Source organism: Ctenopharyngodon idella, chromosome 13 (genome assembly GCF_019924925.1).
Source record: "Ctenopharyngodon idella isolate HZGC_01 chromosome 13, HZGC01, whole genome shotgun sequence".
NCBI classification, from domain to species: Eukaryota; Metazoa; Chordata; class Actinopteri; order Cypriniformes; family Xenocyprididae; genus Ctenopharyngodon; species Ctenopharyngodon idella.
In genome coordinates, this window is record NC_067232.1 from 15,982,575 (window position 1) to 16,000,580 (window position 18,006).

An 18,006-nucleotide genomic window follows, 5' to 3' on the forward strand; every position below is an offset into this window, starting at 1 on the left:
TAGGTGTTTTGCACTGATTGACACCAGTACTCTGGAACAGACTCGGGAGGAGGTGGAGACAGAGAAAATGACTTATCTAGAGAGTCTGTTGGAGCTGGGCTTGTCCTCCACATTCTACACTATCTTCACACAATGCTCTATGGAAATATTCAAGGTCATTACAATCACGCACAAACACACAAGCTAGTCATAACATACACTACCATTCAATATTTTTCAGGATTCTTTGAGTAGAACATTCACAAAAGCAGCATTTATTTGAAACAGTAAAGACATTTATAATGGTGCAAATTCTGTCACTTTTGATCAATTTAATGTGTCCAAACAGAATCTTACAGACAGAAAAACTATTATAAACCCCAAGCTTTTGAATGGAAGTGTATTTCCATGTCCATGTGATGATACCTGAACATATTTCCTTCATTTTCAAAGGTGGCCCTTGAAAAAGTCTTCAACTTCGCCACTACAAACGTTTTTGAGACTCATGTTGCTGGACGGATGGTGGCAGACATGTGCCGAGCTGCAACCAAGGTTAGTGTCCTGAGCTCAACGCACAGACATCCACAGCTGCCAGCGTTTCTCAAAACGTTTGTCTGACAATTTCAAATGATTATTCTCCTTTTTAGTGTCACCCGACAGAGGCTCTGAAGCTCTTTTTGCCTCACTGCTGTAATGCCATATTACAAATCTCATCCAGTAAGCACCTAATGTCAGTGTATGGATTGCTACATGTGTTGTGAGTTTCCTGTTAACATACCATGTGTTCTCAGATGAAGAGGTATTAAATGAAGAGGAACTGGATAAAGAACTGATGTGGAACCTCCAGCTGTTGTCTGAGGTCAGTCACTGGATTTTAAAAATCATATATAACTAGCTGTATTAATTTAGATATGCTAATATCTTAATCTAGAAACCTATAACTAGAAATATCTATTTTAAAAAATATAGAAATATAAAATTATTTGAAGTGTGTGTATATATAGAAATTGAACTCTAGAAATATAGAAATCGAAATTTAGCATTTAAAGAAACTTCAAAACTTTGGGGTCGGTAAGATTATCTAATGGTTTTTAAAAGAAGTCTCTTATACTCACCAAGGCTGTATTTATCTGATCAAAAATAAAATAAAAACAGTAATATTGTGTAATATTATTATAATTTAAAAATTGGTTCTGTTTAAATATTATTTAATATTCCTGTGATGCAAAGCTGAATTTTCAGCATCATTACTCCAGTCTTCAGTGTCACATGATCCTTCAGATCATGTAAGATGCTGATTTGCTGCTTAAGAAACATTTCTTATTACTATCAGTGTTGAAAACAGTTATGCTGCTTCATATTTTTGAGAAAACCATGACATTTTTTAAGGATTATTTGATGAATAGAACAGCATTTATTTGAAATAGAAATCTTTTGTAACATTATAAATGTCTTTACTGTCACTTTTGATCATGTTAATGCATCCTTGCAAAATAAAAATAAAAATTTCTTTAAAAAAAAAATCTTGCAGAGATGTAAAAGACCACAGTTCTTGTCTCTGTCTGTAGGTGACCCGTGTGGATGGCGATCAACTGTTACTCTACAGGTCTCAGCTAGTGCAGATTCTTCAGTTGACTCTGCACCTGAAATGTAAACAGGGCTACAGTCTGGCTTGTAAGCTGCTCTATCACATCCTGCGTTCGTCATCCCTCATCTATCCCAGAGAGTACTGCAGCATGCCTGGCGGTGTCCAGCAGCACACTGACACATACCTTCCAATCAAGGTCAGCCTCAAGCGGAAAACAAGACCACTGATTTAGCCACTAACCCTCTCATAGTGACATAGATCTCAGCTCTGCTCAGAATAAAATCTGAAATATGATACTGTAATCCTGAAGAACCCACAGAGTACATTTTAAAAATTGTTGACACAGTAAGAGTATAGACCATTTGGTAATTGTGGAAAGCATACAGGTAACTTAAATCAGTTTGATGCTTTAGTTCAGTTGACATCTCTGACTTGGTATCTTGGTAAATCTAAACTGAGTTTGAGATACAGTATCATTGAAATCTCTTTTGAAACTCTAGAGAAAATATGTGTGAGATTACCAAGCTCCTTTTTTTTTCTTAGGAGAAATATCTGAGAAACAGCAGGAGATTTAAGCAAGTTTCCATTGCTCCCAATTTACAATAATAAAAGTGATGTCTAGGAGAAACAATTGAGATAAATCAAATTTATATGGGTTAATAATTTCTGTTCCAAAGTGCCAAATATTATATTTTAGGGTTAATGTTAGTAAATATTAATATTCTATAAAATATCCTAATATTATTAATATAGTAATAAAAAAAATACAGTAGATGTGAAGGGGAATAAATAATGCCTGAATGTATATTTAAAAATTCCAAAATGTGTAAATTACCATTCACAACAGCAGAGTGAATGGGAAGTCCCCACTAGGATATTTCTGTGTTTGCTCCTGTATCCAGGCATTACTTTCATCCTATCAAATATCTCTGAAGAGAAGGAGATGAGATGATTGAGCGAGTGAATGGATTAGTGAAGCTCCGTCACCCTCTCTAGCATTTGTATGCCTAAGCACCTATTCTTAGACCGACAGACGTCACTCTTCCTCACTGTCTGACGTTTTATTACGTGGTTCATTTGAACTTGACTCTGCCTCAGCATTCTCAGAAAATCAGAACTACATTTACTCCCCTTGTTTTCAACATTTATAAGAACAAATCTATGAAACAAAATGTGCCCCTATTATGCTATTTTAAATGTTCCTAATTTTGTTTTGGAAGTCTCCTACAATAGGTTTACAGGCATCCAAGATCCAATAACACTTTAATTTTCTCATAATATACATTGCAGCATCAATTTTTTTTTTTTCAATGTCTGAAATGGTTCAATAAAGATTTAGGGCCAGATTTACTGACAGCTTGCATCAGCGCAAACCCTGTTTTGATGTTAGGATTTACTAAAGACACACAGTGAAAAATTAGCACTGAAAAGGCATGGATACAGTTATGGATAGTTATTTTTGCGTCTGACCTTATTGCATATGCATTTGTAGGAGTTTCCCTTTCAGACGCAAAATTTATGAGAGGAGAGTATTTAAATGAATCACGCAAGGTGATTTACTAAGGTTTGCACTAGTCAATTTACTGGTATTTACCACCCAAAAAAGCATGTCTTAAACCAGACTCTAATTTGCGTTGCTGTTGGTACATTGCGTTTTTCATTATGGAAATGATCCGGCTGCGTCTGTGTTCTTTAATTGCGCGTCATCAGTAGATCATGCACAGAACTTTCCACTCCCATCTGTGCTTTTTTGGAATTGCGCTCTCACGCTTTAGTAAATCTGGCCCTTAGTCTCTCTAAACCCATTCTTTCTGAGAGCCTACTCTGCTCTGATTGGTCAGATGACCCAGTCTGTTGTGGTTGTGTGTGTCAAGCTAACCACCCATTACCATATCTGAATTTCAGCTCCAGAGGCTTCCTCAGCACTTTTATACTCAGAGATAAGAACAGTAATGATGGCATTGGTTTTACCATATTAATTCAAGCCTGAGTTCTCATCCTTTGAAAGTGAATGCAAAGTGGATTTGCTTTTGCAGAAAACGGCATCTTCTCGACATGTCGACAAAACGAATCAAACTACTTCAGGCCTCAGCTACAACTACAGTGTTTGATTGTGGGTCAAAGTAGATGTTGTTCGCGGGCAGCCAATGAAGACCATAGGCTGGCATTATGCAAATGTATCACAAACCTACATAGGTTTGTGCAGATAGTAAAACTGGAATTACTGACGACTAGTTTCAGGCAGTTCAGAATGGGTGACAATAACTCCATTTATCATGTATCTTTGAAAAACTTTGCTGTCTTTTTACACTCACAAAGTGCTGTATTACATGAAGGGTAATATCCGAAACAGCATTATAGGGGGAGTTTAAAGAAAAGTGGATCAAGATAAGATAACAAGAATGACTTTAAACATTACACTATTATCATCAGTCTACTTAATTGAACAAAACATTGGTATTTTGTCTTTTTTAAAAACTTCAAAATATCATGTCATGGAGGATGATATTCCACTAGTTGTCTCTGTCTCCTCTCTGGATCAGGACTGGGGTCGGCCTGGAGACTTGTGGAACCTGGACATCCAGTGGCATATGCCCAGCACAGAAGAGAGAGAGTTTGTTTTCTACTTGCTGGATCTGCTGTTAAAGCCGGAACTCCAGCGTCTGCAGAAACACACACAGGGAGAACAGGACATGAGCAGGTCAACCACAGGATACAGTGACATGATACTTTATCTGTGTTTGAATTCATAAAAACTCTTCTTTCTTTTTGTCTCATGTATCCACACAGCCCCATCAGGAAGTTCCTATTCATCAACACCAAACCAGAAATGTGTTCCTTTAAATTCATATTAAACTGGACTTTCTTTAAAAAGGGGCTGAATGTGTTCAGGCATTTGTTACAAAAAAAAAAAAAAAATCATGAAATGCAATTATTTAATCCTTTTCCGTATCATTTTTATTTTAAGTTTCATTTTTATAGGAGCAAAATTCAAAATGTCACTGATTTAGAGAAGTCAGAGACTATTATTCAAGATTGATTTAAGCTTAGAGATCATTTTTTTGTTTCATAGATGGACAGATTTTATTTTGATTCATTGATCCACAAAAGAACATTCAAGAAAAAAGATAAGAGAAAGAAACATTTGCTGTACTAATTTGTGTATTTTGTCTCTTCAGGGATGATGTTCTACAGAGTCTGTCCATTGTTCATAACTGTCTTCTGGGAGCAAGCCCCCTTCTGCCCCCAGTGTATGGAGAACCCGTGCCGGGGCTGTAAGTTACACACACAATGTACACTACCATTCAAATGTTTGGGGTCAGTAAGGTTGTTGTTGTTAAAAGAATTTAATGCTTTTAATTTATTAAGGATGCATTAAACTGATCAAAAGTGATAGTAAAGACATTTATAATGATACAAAATATTTCTATTTCAAATAAATGCTGTTCTTCTGAACTTTCTCTATTCATCAAAGAATCCACAAAAATATGAAGCAGCACAACTGTTTTTAACATTGATGATAATAATAAGAAATGTTACTTGAAATGTTTCCAAATCAGCATATTAGAATGATTTTTGAAGGATCATGTGACACTGAAGACTGGAGTAATGATGCTGAAAAGTCAGATTTAATATATTTTAAAATTACATTTTAAAATATATTAAAATAGAAAGCAGCTATTTTAAATTGTAATATTTCACAATATTACTGTTTTTACTGTATTTTTGATCAAATAAGTACAGACTAGTTCAGCATAAGAGACTTCTTTCAAAAACATTAAAAAATCTTGCCGACCTGAAACATTTGAAAGGTAGTGTATTACAGTTACAAAAACAACTCCGCAAACATCTGTGATTTTAGCATTGCATGGATTGTGCAACTATATATAATGCTCTGGTACTTATTAAACATATTAATAATATTTTAACTTTCTAAATGCTTCTCATTTAGGATCAACAGTATGGTTGAGCTACACGAGACAAACGTGTACACTGGTGTAGACTATGGTAAGTGAGCATTTCCTTGTGTTTAAAATCAGTGCTGGAGCTATACTGATTAATGAATTAATTGCTTGGCAGTGGATTATTTATTGATTATTGATTGATTGGCAGACCTGTCTAGAGAGAACTACAGACAGGACATCTGTAAGGCGATTAGACCTTTACTACGTAAGTTACTTCAACATACCCTTTATATTTTTAAACTTTAAAGTTTAATACAGAAGATCATGTTTCTAAAGCTTTTAACATCTATAGAGAAATTTAATAAATGATACTTCTTACATATTGAGTGAAATGAAAGCTGTTTTTTTTTTTTTTTTTTTTTTTTTTTTATTAAATACCTTTTAAGACTCTCTTAACTGTTATGTTTATTTTAAATAGACTACACACTTGAGCACTCAGAAGATGACATCAAATCCCTCTTCTCCATTATAAAGGTGAACCACAACACTGTCAGGTTTTCTCCAACATTTGTGTGTGTATGCATATGATATTTATTTTCTTGGTTATAAGCATTGGCGTGACTGATGCATGGTGTTCTCTCAATAGATCATCAATGACGTGCTCCACTTTAAAGGCTCACACAAACATGAGTTTGACTCCCGCTGGAAGAGTTTCAGTCTGATTAAGAAGTCTATGGAGAACAAGGTGAGACACATTTAATGTCCATCTTCTCTACATTTGAGATGTTGTTGACTGACACTCTCTCTCTTCTTCTCTCCAGCTTCACGGCAGTAAACAGCACATTAGAGCTCTACTCATAGACAGAGTCATGCTGCAACATGAGGTAACTCATTATTATTATTATTATTATTATTATTATTATAATTTTATTATATTTTATAGAGTATTTGGGTGAATCTTAGGAAGCCTGTCAAGAACATCACTGGTTAATTTTTTCGATAAAATAACTATTTTATTTAAATAACTATTTTGTATGTTTTATATACCTTTCAAAAGTTTGAGGTCGGTAAGATTTTTTTAAAATATTTTTGAAAGAAGTTTTTGTTTTTATGCTCACCAAAGCTGTATTTATTTGATTAAAAAATACAGTAATATTGTGAAATGTTATTACAAAATAAATCTTTTAGTATATTTTAATATATATATTAATAATTTTCAAAGCAGTTGTGCTGCTTTTGATGAATTAAGTGCATCCTTGCTGAATAAAGTATTAATTTCTTTAAAATAATAAAATAAAAAGAATTTAATACATTTCTTCAAAAAAAAAAAAAAAAAACCTAAATCTTTAGATTTTAGGGTAAAATACATGACCTGGACAGAATTTTTTATGAGGGTGATGCTTTATAATATGTATAACATCTTTGGGTACCTTCCATTAGATAAATATGTATCTCAAAGACTCTTCACCATGCTCTGTTATGATTTCAGTGGTTTTGAGTGTGTTTATGCCTGTTTGTGTTTCAGTTAAGAAATCTGACCATAGAGGGGTGTATCTACAGGTGTGTTCATCAGGACCTGATAAATGACCTGCTCAGACTGTCCACCAGCAGGTACAGTCAGGTATGACAACACCATACAGACACACACACATTCACATACAAACGCAATGAAGACAACATGAATAGCCTCTCTCTTACCTCAGGTGAGGAGTAAAGCTCAGAATGTGCTGTTCACAGCATTGGGAACTTACAACTTCTGCTGCAGAGACATCATCCCTGCGGTGCTGGAGTATCTGGACCCAGACCGCACTGACGTCACCCAGCAGCAATTTAAAGTAGGTCTCACACCGTTTACAGTGACTAAACTCTGAAAAAAATCTAAAAATCTTTTCTCTTTCTGTTGATATGCTGCAGCTATGGGAAATTGAATAGGATCATGTTTGATCCGTCTTTATTACTCTTCTCCAGGGTGCCTTGTACTGTCTTTTAGGGAACCACTGTGGGATCTGTCTTGCTACCCTGCAGTACTGGGAGTGCATTGCTCTGACATGGCCTGCCATCGTGCGTTCTGGCATGAGCCCCTCCATGTCTCTAGAGAAGCCTTCAATCGTACGGCTCTTCGATGACTTGGCCGACAAGGTCCATCGCCAGTACGAGACCATCGGTCTTGACTTTTCTGTGAGTTCAGCAAATTTAGTAACCTAAATTAATGTGATACATAAACTAAATTATGAACAGGCTTTCCTTTTACTTGAAGCTAAAGTGTGTACTTTTTTTCTTGTGTTAAAATATTACCATAATTATATAAATTGAAAACAGTTCATTTATTATAATATATTATTACATTATTTTTGCTAATGTGTTGGTTGACATTGCATACCTCAGCTTGACCTTTTTTTCTTTTTCTATACGAACTCTAACTGTAACAGAAGTAAAAGTATTTTTCTTGTGACATATGTATATTTATACTTTTCTCTTTTGTTTTGTATTCAGATCCCGGAGAGTTGTGTTGAGGTGGCTCTAAAAATGATGAAATCCAGTAACCCAGAACCGAGCCCAGGTGCCGCCTCTGAACAGCAGGAACTGGAGGGAAGAAAGAGGCAGGAACAGAAAAACAAAGACTCAGTTCAGTGAGTAAAAACTGCATACAAATATGCTTCATAAGTTTAAATTCTGATTATAAGCAGTGGATATCCACAAAAATTGAGTATTTTTTCCATTTTATCAATCCTAACAGGAAGTATGAGAAACTAGTGATGGATCTTTTGGACTGCCTTTACGACCGAAACATGTACGTTTACTCATTTTGACTGGTTAGAATGGACAGCACTTTGTTTTACAGGGTTTACAGGAATAGTTATGCTTCTTTATTATTCTTTATTTTATTGTTATTTAAATTGTTCTTTTGTGATTGCAGTCTCTGAATTATTTACTGGATGGTAATGGAAATTCATTGGTCCTATGCTTGATAATTTTGCAGTCCCTGGAAGTTTGAGCAGATAGCTATCGGCTTCCTCTCTCTGATGCTGAGAGATGACCGCCCCTTGCCTTCCTCTGCAGTCCTCTTTTTCGTTGAGAGCCTGAACCACGACTCTCTCTTAGTTCGCAATGTGCGTTTGTGTGTGCATTCTGTCACAATTATACTTAAGAACATATGTGTGAAAGGAAAGCAAAACAAAAACATGTTTCTTTATGTTTTGTGCTATTTATTGCTCAGGGTGCAATATCAGCAGTGAGTGGAATTCTAAAGCAGCTCAAGAGACCTCACAAGAAAGTGGCAGTGAATCCCTATGACATTTCTGAACTCAAAACCTCTCTTCAGTCATGTGAGTACACTAACCGTATAGTAAAATGGACACATATCATAGAATATCTGAGGTTTATAACTTGTTATATTTCTTCCTGTTCTTCATGTAGGTGATGGTAAAGCTCACAGCTCTCTGTTGGTGGGAGACAGGCCTGATAACCAGTGGCTGCAGTATGACAGCAGCAGGTTGCCGCGCTCCCAGCAGGACTGGGAGGAATTCTGCTTTATTGAGAAAACCCACTGGGGTTATTCCACATGGCCACGGTACACACACACAGTGCTTAAAGGAAGAGTTCACCCAAACATGGAAACGTTTGCTGTTATTTTTTTTCTATTGAACACAAAAAAAGAGGTTTTGAATCATCACACAGCTCTTTTCCATACAGCGACCGTTCATAGTGGCTGTCAAGCTCCAAAAAAACACCATAAAAGTGGTCTATATGAAAAGTAAAGGTTATTTACTAATGATATTTCCCTCTGCAAAGTTCTGAAAAAGGCCTGAAAACATTGTGAAGCTGAAGGATGTCCCTTTTCATTATAATATTTTCAATATTAATATACACTACAGTTCTGCATTTATTTGATAAAAATACAGTAAAAACAGTAATATTCTAAAATATAATTAATTAAAATAACTGTCTATTTTAATGGTCAAGTTGGATTTTCAGCAGCCATTACTCACATTTTAGTCACATAATCCATTTTTTCAGGACTCTTTGTTGAATACAAAGTTCAAAAGAACATAATTTATTTGAAATGGATGTCTTTTATAACATGATAAATGTCTTTGCTGTCACTTTTAATTAATGTATCCTTTTCACCCTTTAATTTATCTGTTTCATTCAAAACTGAATATAAGTTTTACATTTCTTTAAAATAAAAAATCTTACTGACCCAAACTTTTCAGTGGTAGTGTATATTTAGCAGTTGTTTTGTCTACCCTTTGAAGATCATTTCAAAATGTGTTTTATGTTATTGTTATTTCTGTTCTTTGTTTAGGAAGCTGATGCTCTATGCCCCTCCTGAGGAACAGCCCAAACAGGGCAAAACAAGAGAAGAGATGAATGAGGTACACTTAATTCACACCTAGTGACATCTAAACCCAACCAAGTTTTGTTTCTCAAAACTCAACAGATGCTTGTACCACCTCATAATTTCAGTTTTTTTTATTTCAGTCTGTCTTTTTTGTTTAGGTTTGTTTATGGCTGTTTTCTGTGTTGTAGAGTGAACAGATCATATATGATCATTTCTCAGACCAGCTGTTCATAGATCAGTTCATCCAGTATTTGTCTCTGGAGGAGAGGAAGGGGAATGATAAATTCAGCCCACGGCGATTTTGCCTCTTTAAGGTGAGAATATTTAGACACATTTACAGTCCGTTTTTCAAACATAATGAAATGTAAACTGTAGAAGTCTATGAGCCAGATTTTCATGCTCGCTCAAACCAGTTTGGTTCTCTATCCGAGTGGCATCCAAACAATCGGCATTCTCCAATTTTAAAACGATTGATTGCTTACATAATAAAAATGTCTTGTGTTGTAAAAGGGCCTTTTCCGGAACTTCGATGATGCCTTCCTGCCCTTGCTGATGCCTCATATGGAGCGCCTGGTTGCGGATTCCCATGAGAGCACCCAGCGCTGTGTGGCGGAGATCATCTCTGGACTCATCAGGGGCTCCAAACACTGGAGCTACAGCAAGGTATTTACATACATGCACATATGATAGGTGCATTTCAACAAATTAAAGGGATTTGAGTCCTCAACATCAGCATTGTTAAACACCTGAACACTTGGGTCTCAGCTGTTTGGACTCTGGGTGTTTGGACCAATGACGATGTAAACACCTTTTCCTGAGTCTGTATATGTGTATTTATGTGTTACAGGTGGAAAAACTGTGGGCTCTGCTATGTCCACTCCTTCGTAAAGCTCTCTCCAATATCACCATAGAGACATATGCGGACTGGGGCACCTGCATTGCCACTGCCTGCGTAAGGACATTTTTGTCGTGTTCTTAAGACCATGTAGTTGTCCTTTAGTAGGATGTATGATTATCAGTATGCTTCGTCTCATACATTTCGTCAACATACATTTTAACATTAGACATTAAATTTTGATGTTAAATCCACTATTGTTTTGTATAGAATTGTTATATAGTCTGTACCATGTTTAATGCAGTTACATCAGAAGTAAATGTAATTACAGGAAAATTAAGAGTAATCCCTTACTTTACTTTTTCAAGGGGAAAGTCATTAAATTACAGTAATTGATTACTTACTAATGCATTACACCAAACATTGATTGTGGATTAAATGTAATCTCATATTCTAGTATAAATTAGGTTTATGACTGGAAAATATGTGAATTTACACTACCATTCAAAAGTTTGTGATCAGGAAGTTTTTATTATTATTATTTTTTTTTTATTTTATTTTTTTAATAAATTAATTTTTTCAGCATGGACGCATTAAATTGAAAATGGCAGAAATCTTTTGTAACATTATAAAATTATTTACTATTTCAAATAAAGGCTGCTCTTCTGAACTTTATATTCATATAAGAATCTTGAAAAAAAAAAAAAAAAAATACACTAGGCAGAAAAAAAATGTTTCTTGAGCACCAAATCCGTATATTAGAATGATTTCTGAAGGATCATGTGACACTGAAGACTGGAGTAATGATGCTGAAAATTCAGCTTTGCCATTACAGGAATAAATTACATTTTAAAATAAATTAAAATAGAAAACAGTTATTTTAAATATAAATAATATTTTATAATATTACTGTTTTTAGTGGGTTTTAAATGTTTTAAAACTTTTAAATGGTAGTATATACTTTCATAATTTCCCAACTGAATTATTCCTTGTGTATGTGTATGTGTGTGTTGTACAGGAGAGCCGAGACCCGCGAAAGCTCCACTGGCTGTTTGAGATGCTGATGGAATCGCCGGTCACAGGAGAAGGAGGCTCGTTTGTGGACGCCTGGTATGACATCACTGCCACACACTTTATCTTCAATGTTATGGTTTAAAAAGAGGAAATGATGAATGTGACTTCTTTATACTTCATTGTTACATGTCTAAGTTTGTAATTTAAATGGCCCCAATGTCATCTCTGTCTTTCAGCCGTCTATATGTGCTGCAGGGAGGTCTTGCTCAGCAGGAGTGGAGAGTCCCAGAGTTGCTTCACAGGTTACTACAGTACCTGGAGCCCAAACTGACTCAGGTTTACAAGAACGTACGCGAACGCATCGGCAGGTATTTGCTTGAACACAAAAATCTATACATTTTACATGTTCACGTTTAGTCTTTTCAGAGCTAATGTTTGATTTAAAACACATTGAGCTATCACACTGAGTTCTCTCTTCTTCTCCTATCTCAGTGTGCTCACCTACATCTTCATGATCGACGTGAACCTGCCACACACTCAGCCCACTACGTCCCCACGCATCAGAGAGTTCACGGAGCGTGTCCTGGCCAGACTCAAACCTTTAACGGAGGGTGAGGAGGAGATCCAGAACCACATCATGGAGGAAAACACGGAGGGAGATCAAGACGAGAGGACACAGGCCATCAGATTACTCAAAACGGGTGTGTTTTGTATACCTTTCTGTTAGTGTGTGAACAAGTGTGCAGAAGTGCTTGTGTTCCAGGGCTATTTGGGGTAACAGTGTTTTGTGTTTGTTTTAGTGTTGAAGTGGTTGATGACCAGCGCTGGGCGCTCCTTCTCTTCTGCTGTCCCGGAACAGCTGCGTCTCCTCCCTCTCCTCTTCAGAGTGAGTCCCAGTTTTGTCTGTAATTTAGTTCACTGTCTGAAAGTCTTGTGTTTTTAAGCCTGTCTCTCTCTCTTTCTCTCTAGATTGCTCCTGTGGAGAATGACGACAGCTATGATGAGATGAAGAGAGATGCTAAGACATGTCTGTCTCTTATGTCCCAGGGGCTGCTGTACTCAGAGCAAATCTCACAAGTCCTCGATGCACTTGAAGAGGTGACTGTCAGTGCCCATAAGGCACACACTCGCGCAGCACATATGAGTCATGTGTGAATGTGAGGGTTTAATAAGTGATTTGACCAGCAGATGGTGCTGTTTGTTACAGATCTCAAGGAGCAGCTCGTGGCACGCACGTTACACCGTTCTCACCTACCTGCAGATTATGGTGTTCTACAATCTTTTCACTTTCCTCAGTGATGCCAAGGCTGTCGGTGACGTGAGAGCTCTGGTACTATGCTTGCTGGAGGATGAACAACTGGAGGTGTGTAAATTAATTTGCGCACTGATAATACACCCATACATTACTGTTTGTTTCACTATTTCTGAGGACTAGGTGCATCTCTGGCTCCTTATTTGGTGGGGTGCAGTCAATCATTTCCCAAGCCTATTATGAGAGCACAAATTGGCCTAGTAATTTTATACTGAATATTGTGAATTATTGGTCTTCTACAATCAACATCTTATAATTCAATGGATGAACTTTATTAACAGCTCTTTAACTTTGACAGCTAATCAGCAGAGAATTAGAATAAAACCACTGACTCACCAATGAAGAAATGCACAACTCCTCATTCGACTTCATGTCAAGATCTGGCTGTCGATGAATGAAGTGTCATTTAAATTAGCATAGCGAGAGAGTTGGCTTTTTGTTTTGGCTTTAATTTTTTTCATTTTAATTATTTTCTAAGTTTCTCTTATGTGGTGCATTGCATTTTAACCATGTTAACATCACACAAATTAGAGCTGCATGATTAATCCTTAAAAGATTCAAACACCCACACAATCTTATTCCGAAACTACAATGATTCAGCTGTGTCTATTAAACCTACCTTTGACAAGTACGATCACAGCGAACATTCAAATCTGTGTTCGCGCTGCCGCTGAGCTAGAGAGAGCAGTTGTCATGTTTAGGTATGAAACAGCTTCACAAACAGTCTTTTCAACCACACCGTATCATTATTTCTGTGTTACAATCATTAAATTGATCACAGAAGTACTGGGATAAAAGTTTATAGTTCGGATATAAACACTGATGTCTATGGTAGGGATCAAAATAGAGTAAATCAGCTTTTGAAAGTAACTTGACACTTCAAATAAAGATTGTATCAATTACATCGTTTCACCAGTAATGGTGGTGACAAGTGACTGTTAAAAAATTTTATTGTCATTGAATTATTCATTCAAGAGATTCATTGAAAAAGTCTGATTCATCCAGTTATGAGTAAGTCATTGAATCATTCATTTAAACTGATTAAAATAATAAACATTAAAATTAATTAAATAAAAAAAGACTGCAGCAATTAGCTTTTTGTCAGAACTGAAATACGTGTTATTTTGTTTAGCAGTCTATTCAGAAACATGATCTCCATTTTTAACAAAAAAGCGTGATTCTCTCTTATCCAGATTCGTGCAGTTCTAACACAAATATTATGACATGCACACACAATGCAATTGTTTATTTAATATATATATATATATATATATATATATATATATATATATATATATATATATATATATATATATATATAGTTGTTTATTATTTAATTGTATTATTTTTTTAATTATATTTCAAATAATTGTAGTTTCTATACCATAACCCTACATTTACTTTTAAACCTACCCTTTCATTTTCTTTATTATTTTACTAGTGTTGACCTTTTAAAATGTCCTTTGAAGTCTTATGGTACACTACTATTCAAAGGTTCAGTGTTGGTAAGATTTTTTTTATTTTTTTTTTGATGAATACATTGATTTGATCTAAAGTGACAGATTTTTGATTTTACAAAAATTTCTATTTAAAATTTCCTGATAATTTACTCACCCCCATGTCATCTAAGATGTCCATGTCCTTCTTTCTTCAGTTGAAAATAAATTAAGGTTTTTAACGTAAACATTCCAGGATTTTTCTCCATATAGTGGACTTCAATGGTCTCCAAACAATTGAAGGTAAAAATTACAGTTTCAGTGCAGCTTCAAACGATACCAGACGAGGAATAAGGGTCTTATCTAGCGAAACGATCGGTCATTTTCTAAAAAAAAATTAAATGTATATACTTTATATAAACAAATGATTGCCTTCAAGTGGTTCCGCCAAAACCGCACTTCCGTATTCTTCGAAAAGCTTACGCTGTATGTCCTACGCCATTCCCTATTCTACTTATGGAAAAATCGGAACTGGCACCACGTTCGTTCCATAAGTTGAATAGGGTAGGCGTAGGACATACAGCGTAAGCTTTTTGGAGAATACAGAAGTGCGGTTTTGGCAGAACCACTTGAAGGCGTTCATTTGTTTATATAAAGCGCATACATTTAATTTTTTTTTTTAGAAAATGATCGATCGTTTCGCTAGATAAGACCCTTATTCCTCGTCTGGTATCGTTTAAAGCCCTTTGAAGCTGCACTGAAACTGTAATTTTGACCTTCAACCATTTGGGGTCCATTGAAGTCCACTATAAGGAGAATAATCCTGGAATGTTTCACTCAAAAACCTTCATTTCTTTTCGACTGAAGAAAGAAATACATAAATATCTTGGATGATATGAGGGTGAGCAAATTATCAGGAAAATTTTAATAGGAAAGTGAACTAATCCTTTAAGAAGCACAACATTATTAATAAGAAATGTTTCTTGAGTATCAAATCAGCATATTAGAATGATTTCTGAAGGATTACGTGACACTGAAGACTGGAGTACAGGAATGAATTACATTTTATCAAATAGAAAACATATGTAAATAGACAACATTTTTACTGTAATTTATATAACTGTACAAATAATCACAGTATTACTGTTTTTATTTCGCAATATAACTATTTTTGATCAAATAAATGCAGTCTTTTGTTGAGCATAAGAGACTTCTTTCATAAACATCTTGCTGACCCTAAACCTTTGAACAGTAGTGTGCATTTTTTGAGGACATTTTACAAATATTTGGCCCTCGTAATACATAACTGCACATGCCACAGTCACATCATTCAGGTCTGGACAAACCAACACAGTCGTCCTCAGAGTTCTGTCTTTTCATACTGATTTTTACTTTCATAATGTCAGCAGATACCTTAGACATTTCTCACTCGGATCCAGTGAATTAAGCCTGGCCACTGTTCAAGATTATATATCTTCAGTATATCTATATTTGAAGTCTTTAGGGGGAAGGTCTAAACGGAAGCAACTAAGAATAAGCACGACCTTCTGTTCATGAACGTGTTTGAGTATAATCACACAGGTTAAATGTGTCGAAAGCCAATTACGTAAGCCGCTGTGGTGAAAGTGTCTCTTTCACCATGCTTTCCTTTCAGTGATGTAGCACTCTTGTTTTCCTTTATTCTCTCTCTCTCTCTCTCTCACGCTCTCTCTATCCATCTTGCTGTTACCATAGCAACTTCCAGCTGCAGCAGTATTCTGTTTCCATGGTGATATATGTTCAAATTTCCAGAGAGGAGTGTACGGCAAACAGCGAGAAGAGGCCAAAGGGGGGGAAAAAGAATAGGGTTATGAGTGGAAGGAAACTACACCCTTTAATACAGCCAATTTATTCACAGTACTTTGGATTCCATGTTACATATGACCCTCTGTCTGCTAATGTAGTACAGCTACTCAGTTGATTAGTGCTAGCCAATCAGAACGTCAGTGACTGTATCCTAAGGTTAAGGGTCAGAGCATAGGTTCAAGATCACATTTTGAGATTTCAAAACAATAGCTGTTGTTTCTTTGTCAGAGCAAACACTTGTCATAAACTTAGATGCAGAATGTTATTGCTGAGTCAGCTTTTTATTGGTGTCTGTGTATTTTTAATAGCTAGGGATTTTTTTAGCCTGATTATTGCTTCGTTAAGACCGGTTGGTCGACTGGCTGTTCACACTAGTTGTTTAGCACATCACTGGTAATAAGCTCTAAATTTGCTTATTCACCCATTTCACCCTGACTGGAGCCCTGCTCTGGAACATTGTGTTTTGTTCTGTGATGCAGTTTCCGATCTGCCCTGTTACATAAAGTTCCACTGCTTCTTTTCTTCAGGCCGTGTATTTTCTTTATTTAAAGAAAAGTTCTGACACACAAAGACCCCATCTGTTTCTGCTGTGCACCTCCCACGCTTTAGATAACTGAAAAGAAAAAAACGTCTGAACCTTTGGCCACAAGATTTTAGTACTGTAACTGTAACAATCTTCTCTCTCTCTACATGTTTTTAGGTGAGGGAGATGGCAGCCACCACTCTAAGTGGATTACTGCAGTGTAATTTTCTCAGCATTGATGAACCTATGCAGGCCCATTTTGAGTCCCTGAGTAAGACCCGTCTGCCCAAGCGTAGGAGGAGAGAGCTGGGCTCTGTGGTGGACACAATCCCTTCTGCTGGTAATGATCACACAGACATATGCAGTAAGTACGCTACCGTTTAAAAGTTTGGGGTTTTTGAAAGAGGTCTCTTGTGCTCAACTAGACTGCATTTATTTAACCAAAAATACAGTAATACTATGAATTATTATTTCAATTTAAAATGACTATTTTCTATTTTTAATATATTTTAAAATGTAATTTATTCCTGTGATGCAAAGCTGAATTTTCAGCATTACTTGTCTTCAGTGTCACATGATCCTTCAGAAATCATTCTAGTATGCTGATTTGGATGATCGAGAAACATGTATAATTATTATCAATGTTGAAAACAGTTCAAAAACTGCTAAATATTTTTGTGGAAACATTTTTTTTTTTTTCAAGATTCTTTGAATAGAAAGTTCAAAAGAACAGCATTTATTTCAAATAGAAATCTTTTGTATAACATTATAAATGTCTTTACTGTCACTTTTAATCAGTGTAATGTATCATTGCTGAATAAAACTATTAATTTTTTTTTACCCCAAACTTTTGAATGGTGGAGTGTATATATACTAAGGATGCGCAATATACTAGTGCCATATCAGTTATTGGCCAATATTAGAGATCTTTTTATTTATCAGTATTATTCAGTATGCAGTATATATTGTCCAATATTGGATATTTAATTGTGCCTGCTCATTTCTCCTATTTTTACATTTAAATTACCATTGCCGTCAACTACTGCTCAAAGTTAATCTTTAAAAACAGTTAAATTGAATTTTTATCTTAAAATGAATATCCAGTTTTCATACGGTACATTGTTTTGATGCCTAAATTTACCTGTAGCATTTTAAACAATCAATTCTAGTTTTTAGTGTTTTATTTTATTTTTGTATAGAAAAATGGTATAGTTAACATTTTTGATA

General features: G+C 35.5%; 1 protein-coding gene across 4 annotated transcripts in view; it reads left to right on the forward strand.

Moving 5' to 3' along the window:
- psme4a (proteasome activator subunit 4a) overlaps positions 1 to 18,006 on the forward strand; it is a 32,165-nt gene that overhangs the window by 12,321 nt on the left and 1,838 nt on the right. For 2 of the 4 annotated variants that reach the window (XM_051918186.1, XM_051918189.1), the window contains 31 exons: positions 4 to 154; positions 433 to 531; positions 627 to 696; positions 771 to 838; positions 1,548 to 1,763; positions 4,111 to 4,268; positions 4,747 to 4,842; positions 5,520 to 5,575; positions 5,681 to 5,737; positions 5,951 to 6,006; positions 6,119 to 6,217; positions 6,294 to 6,356; positions 6,998 to 7,093; positions 7,176 to 7,307; positions 7,441 to 7,650; positions 7,966 to 8,102; positions 8,210 to 8,263; positions 8,453 to 8,582; positions 8,690 to 8,798; positions 8,890 to 9,043; positions 9,779 to 9,848; positions 10,003 to 10,128; positions 10,325 to 10,477; positions 10,662 to 10,766; positions 11,668 to 11,759; positions 11,900 to 12,031; positions 12,156 to 12,364; positions 12,464 to 12,549; positions 12,633 to 12,761; positions 12,871 to 13,026; positions 16,957 to 17,143. In XM_051918186.1, the coding sequence (XP_051774146.1) occupies positions 4 to 154; positions 433 to 531; positions 627 to 696; positions 771 to 838; positions 1,548 to 1,763; positions 4,111 to 4,268; positions 4,747 to 4,842; positions 5,520 to 5,575; positions 5,681 to 5,737; positions 5,951 to 6,006; positions 6,119 to 6,217; positions 6,294 to 6,356; positions 6,998 to 7,093; positions 7,176 to 7,307; positions 7,441 to 7,650; positions 7,966 to 8,102; positions 8,210 to 8,263; positions 8,453 to 8,582; positions 8,690 to 8,798; positions 8,890 to 9,043; positions 9,779 to 9,848; positions 10,003 to 10,128; positions 10,325 to 10,477; positions 10,662 to 10,766; positions 11,668 to 11,759; positions 11,900 to 12,031; positions 12,156 to 12,364; positions 12,464 to 12,549; positions 12,633 to 12,761; positions 12,871 to 13,026; positions 16,957 to 17,143 (3,656 nt within the window). The remainder of the gene's footprint in view (positions 1 to 3; positions 155 to 432; positions 532 to 626; positions 697 to 770; positions 839 to 1,547; positions 1,764 to 4,110; positions 4,269 to 4,746; positions 4,843 to 5,519; positions 5,576 to 5,680; positions 5,738 to 5,950; positions 6,007 to 6,118; positions 6,218 to 6,293; positions 6,357 to 6,997; positions 7,094 to 7,175; positions 7,308 to 7,440; positions 7,651 to 7,965; positions 8,103 to 8,209; positions 8,264 to 8,452; positions 8,583 to 8,689; positions 8,799 to 8,889; positions 9,044 to 9,778; positions 9,849 to 10,002; positions 10,129 to 10,324; positions 10,478 to 10,661; positions 10,767 to 11,667; positions 11,760 to 11,899; positions 12,032 to 12,155; positions 12,365 to 12,463; positions 12,550 to 12,632; positions 12,762 to 12,870; positions 13,027 to 16,956; positions 17,144 to 18,006) is intronic. The other 2 variants (XM_051918187.1, XM_051918190.1) reach the window with 1 other exon arrangement.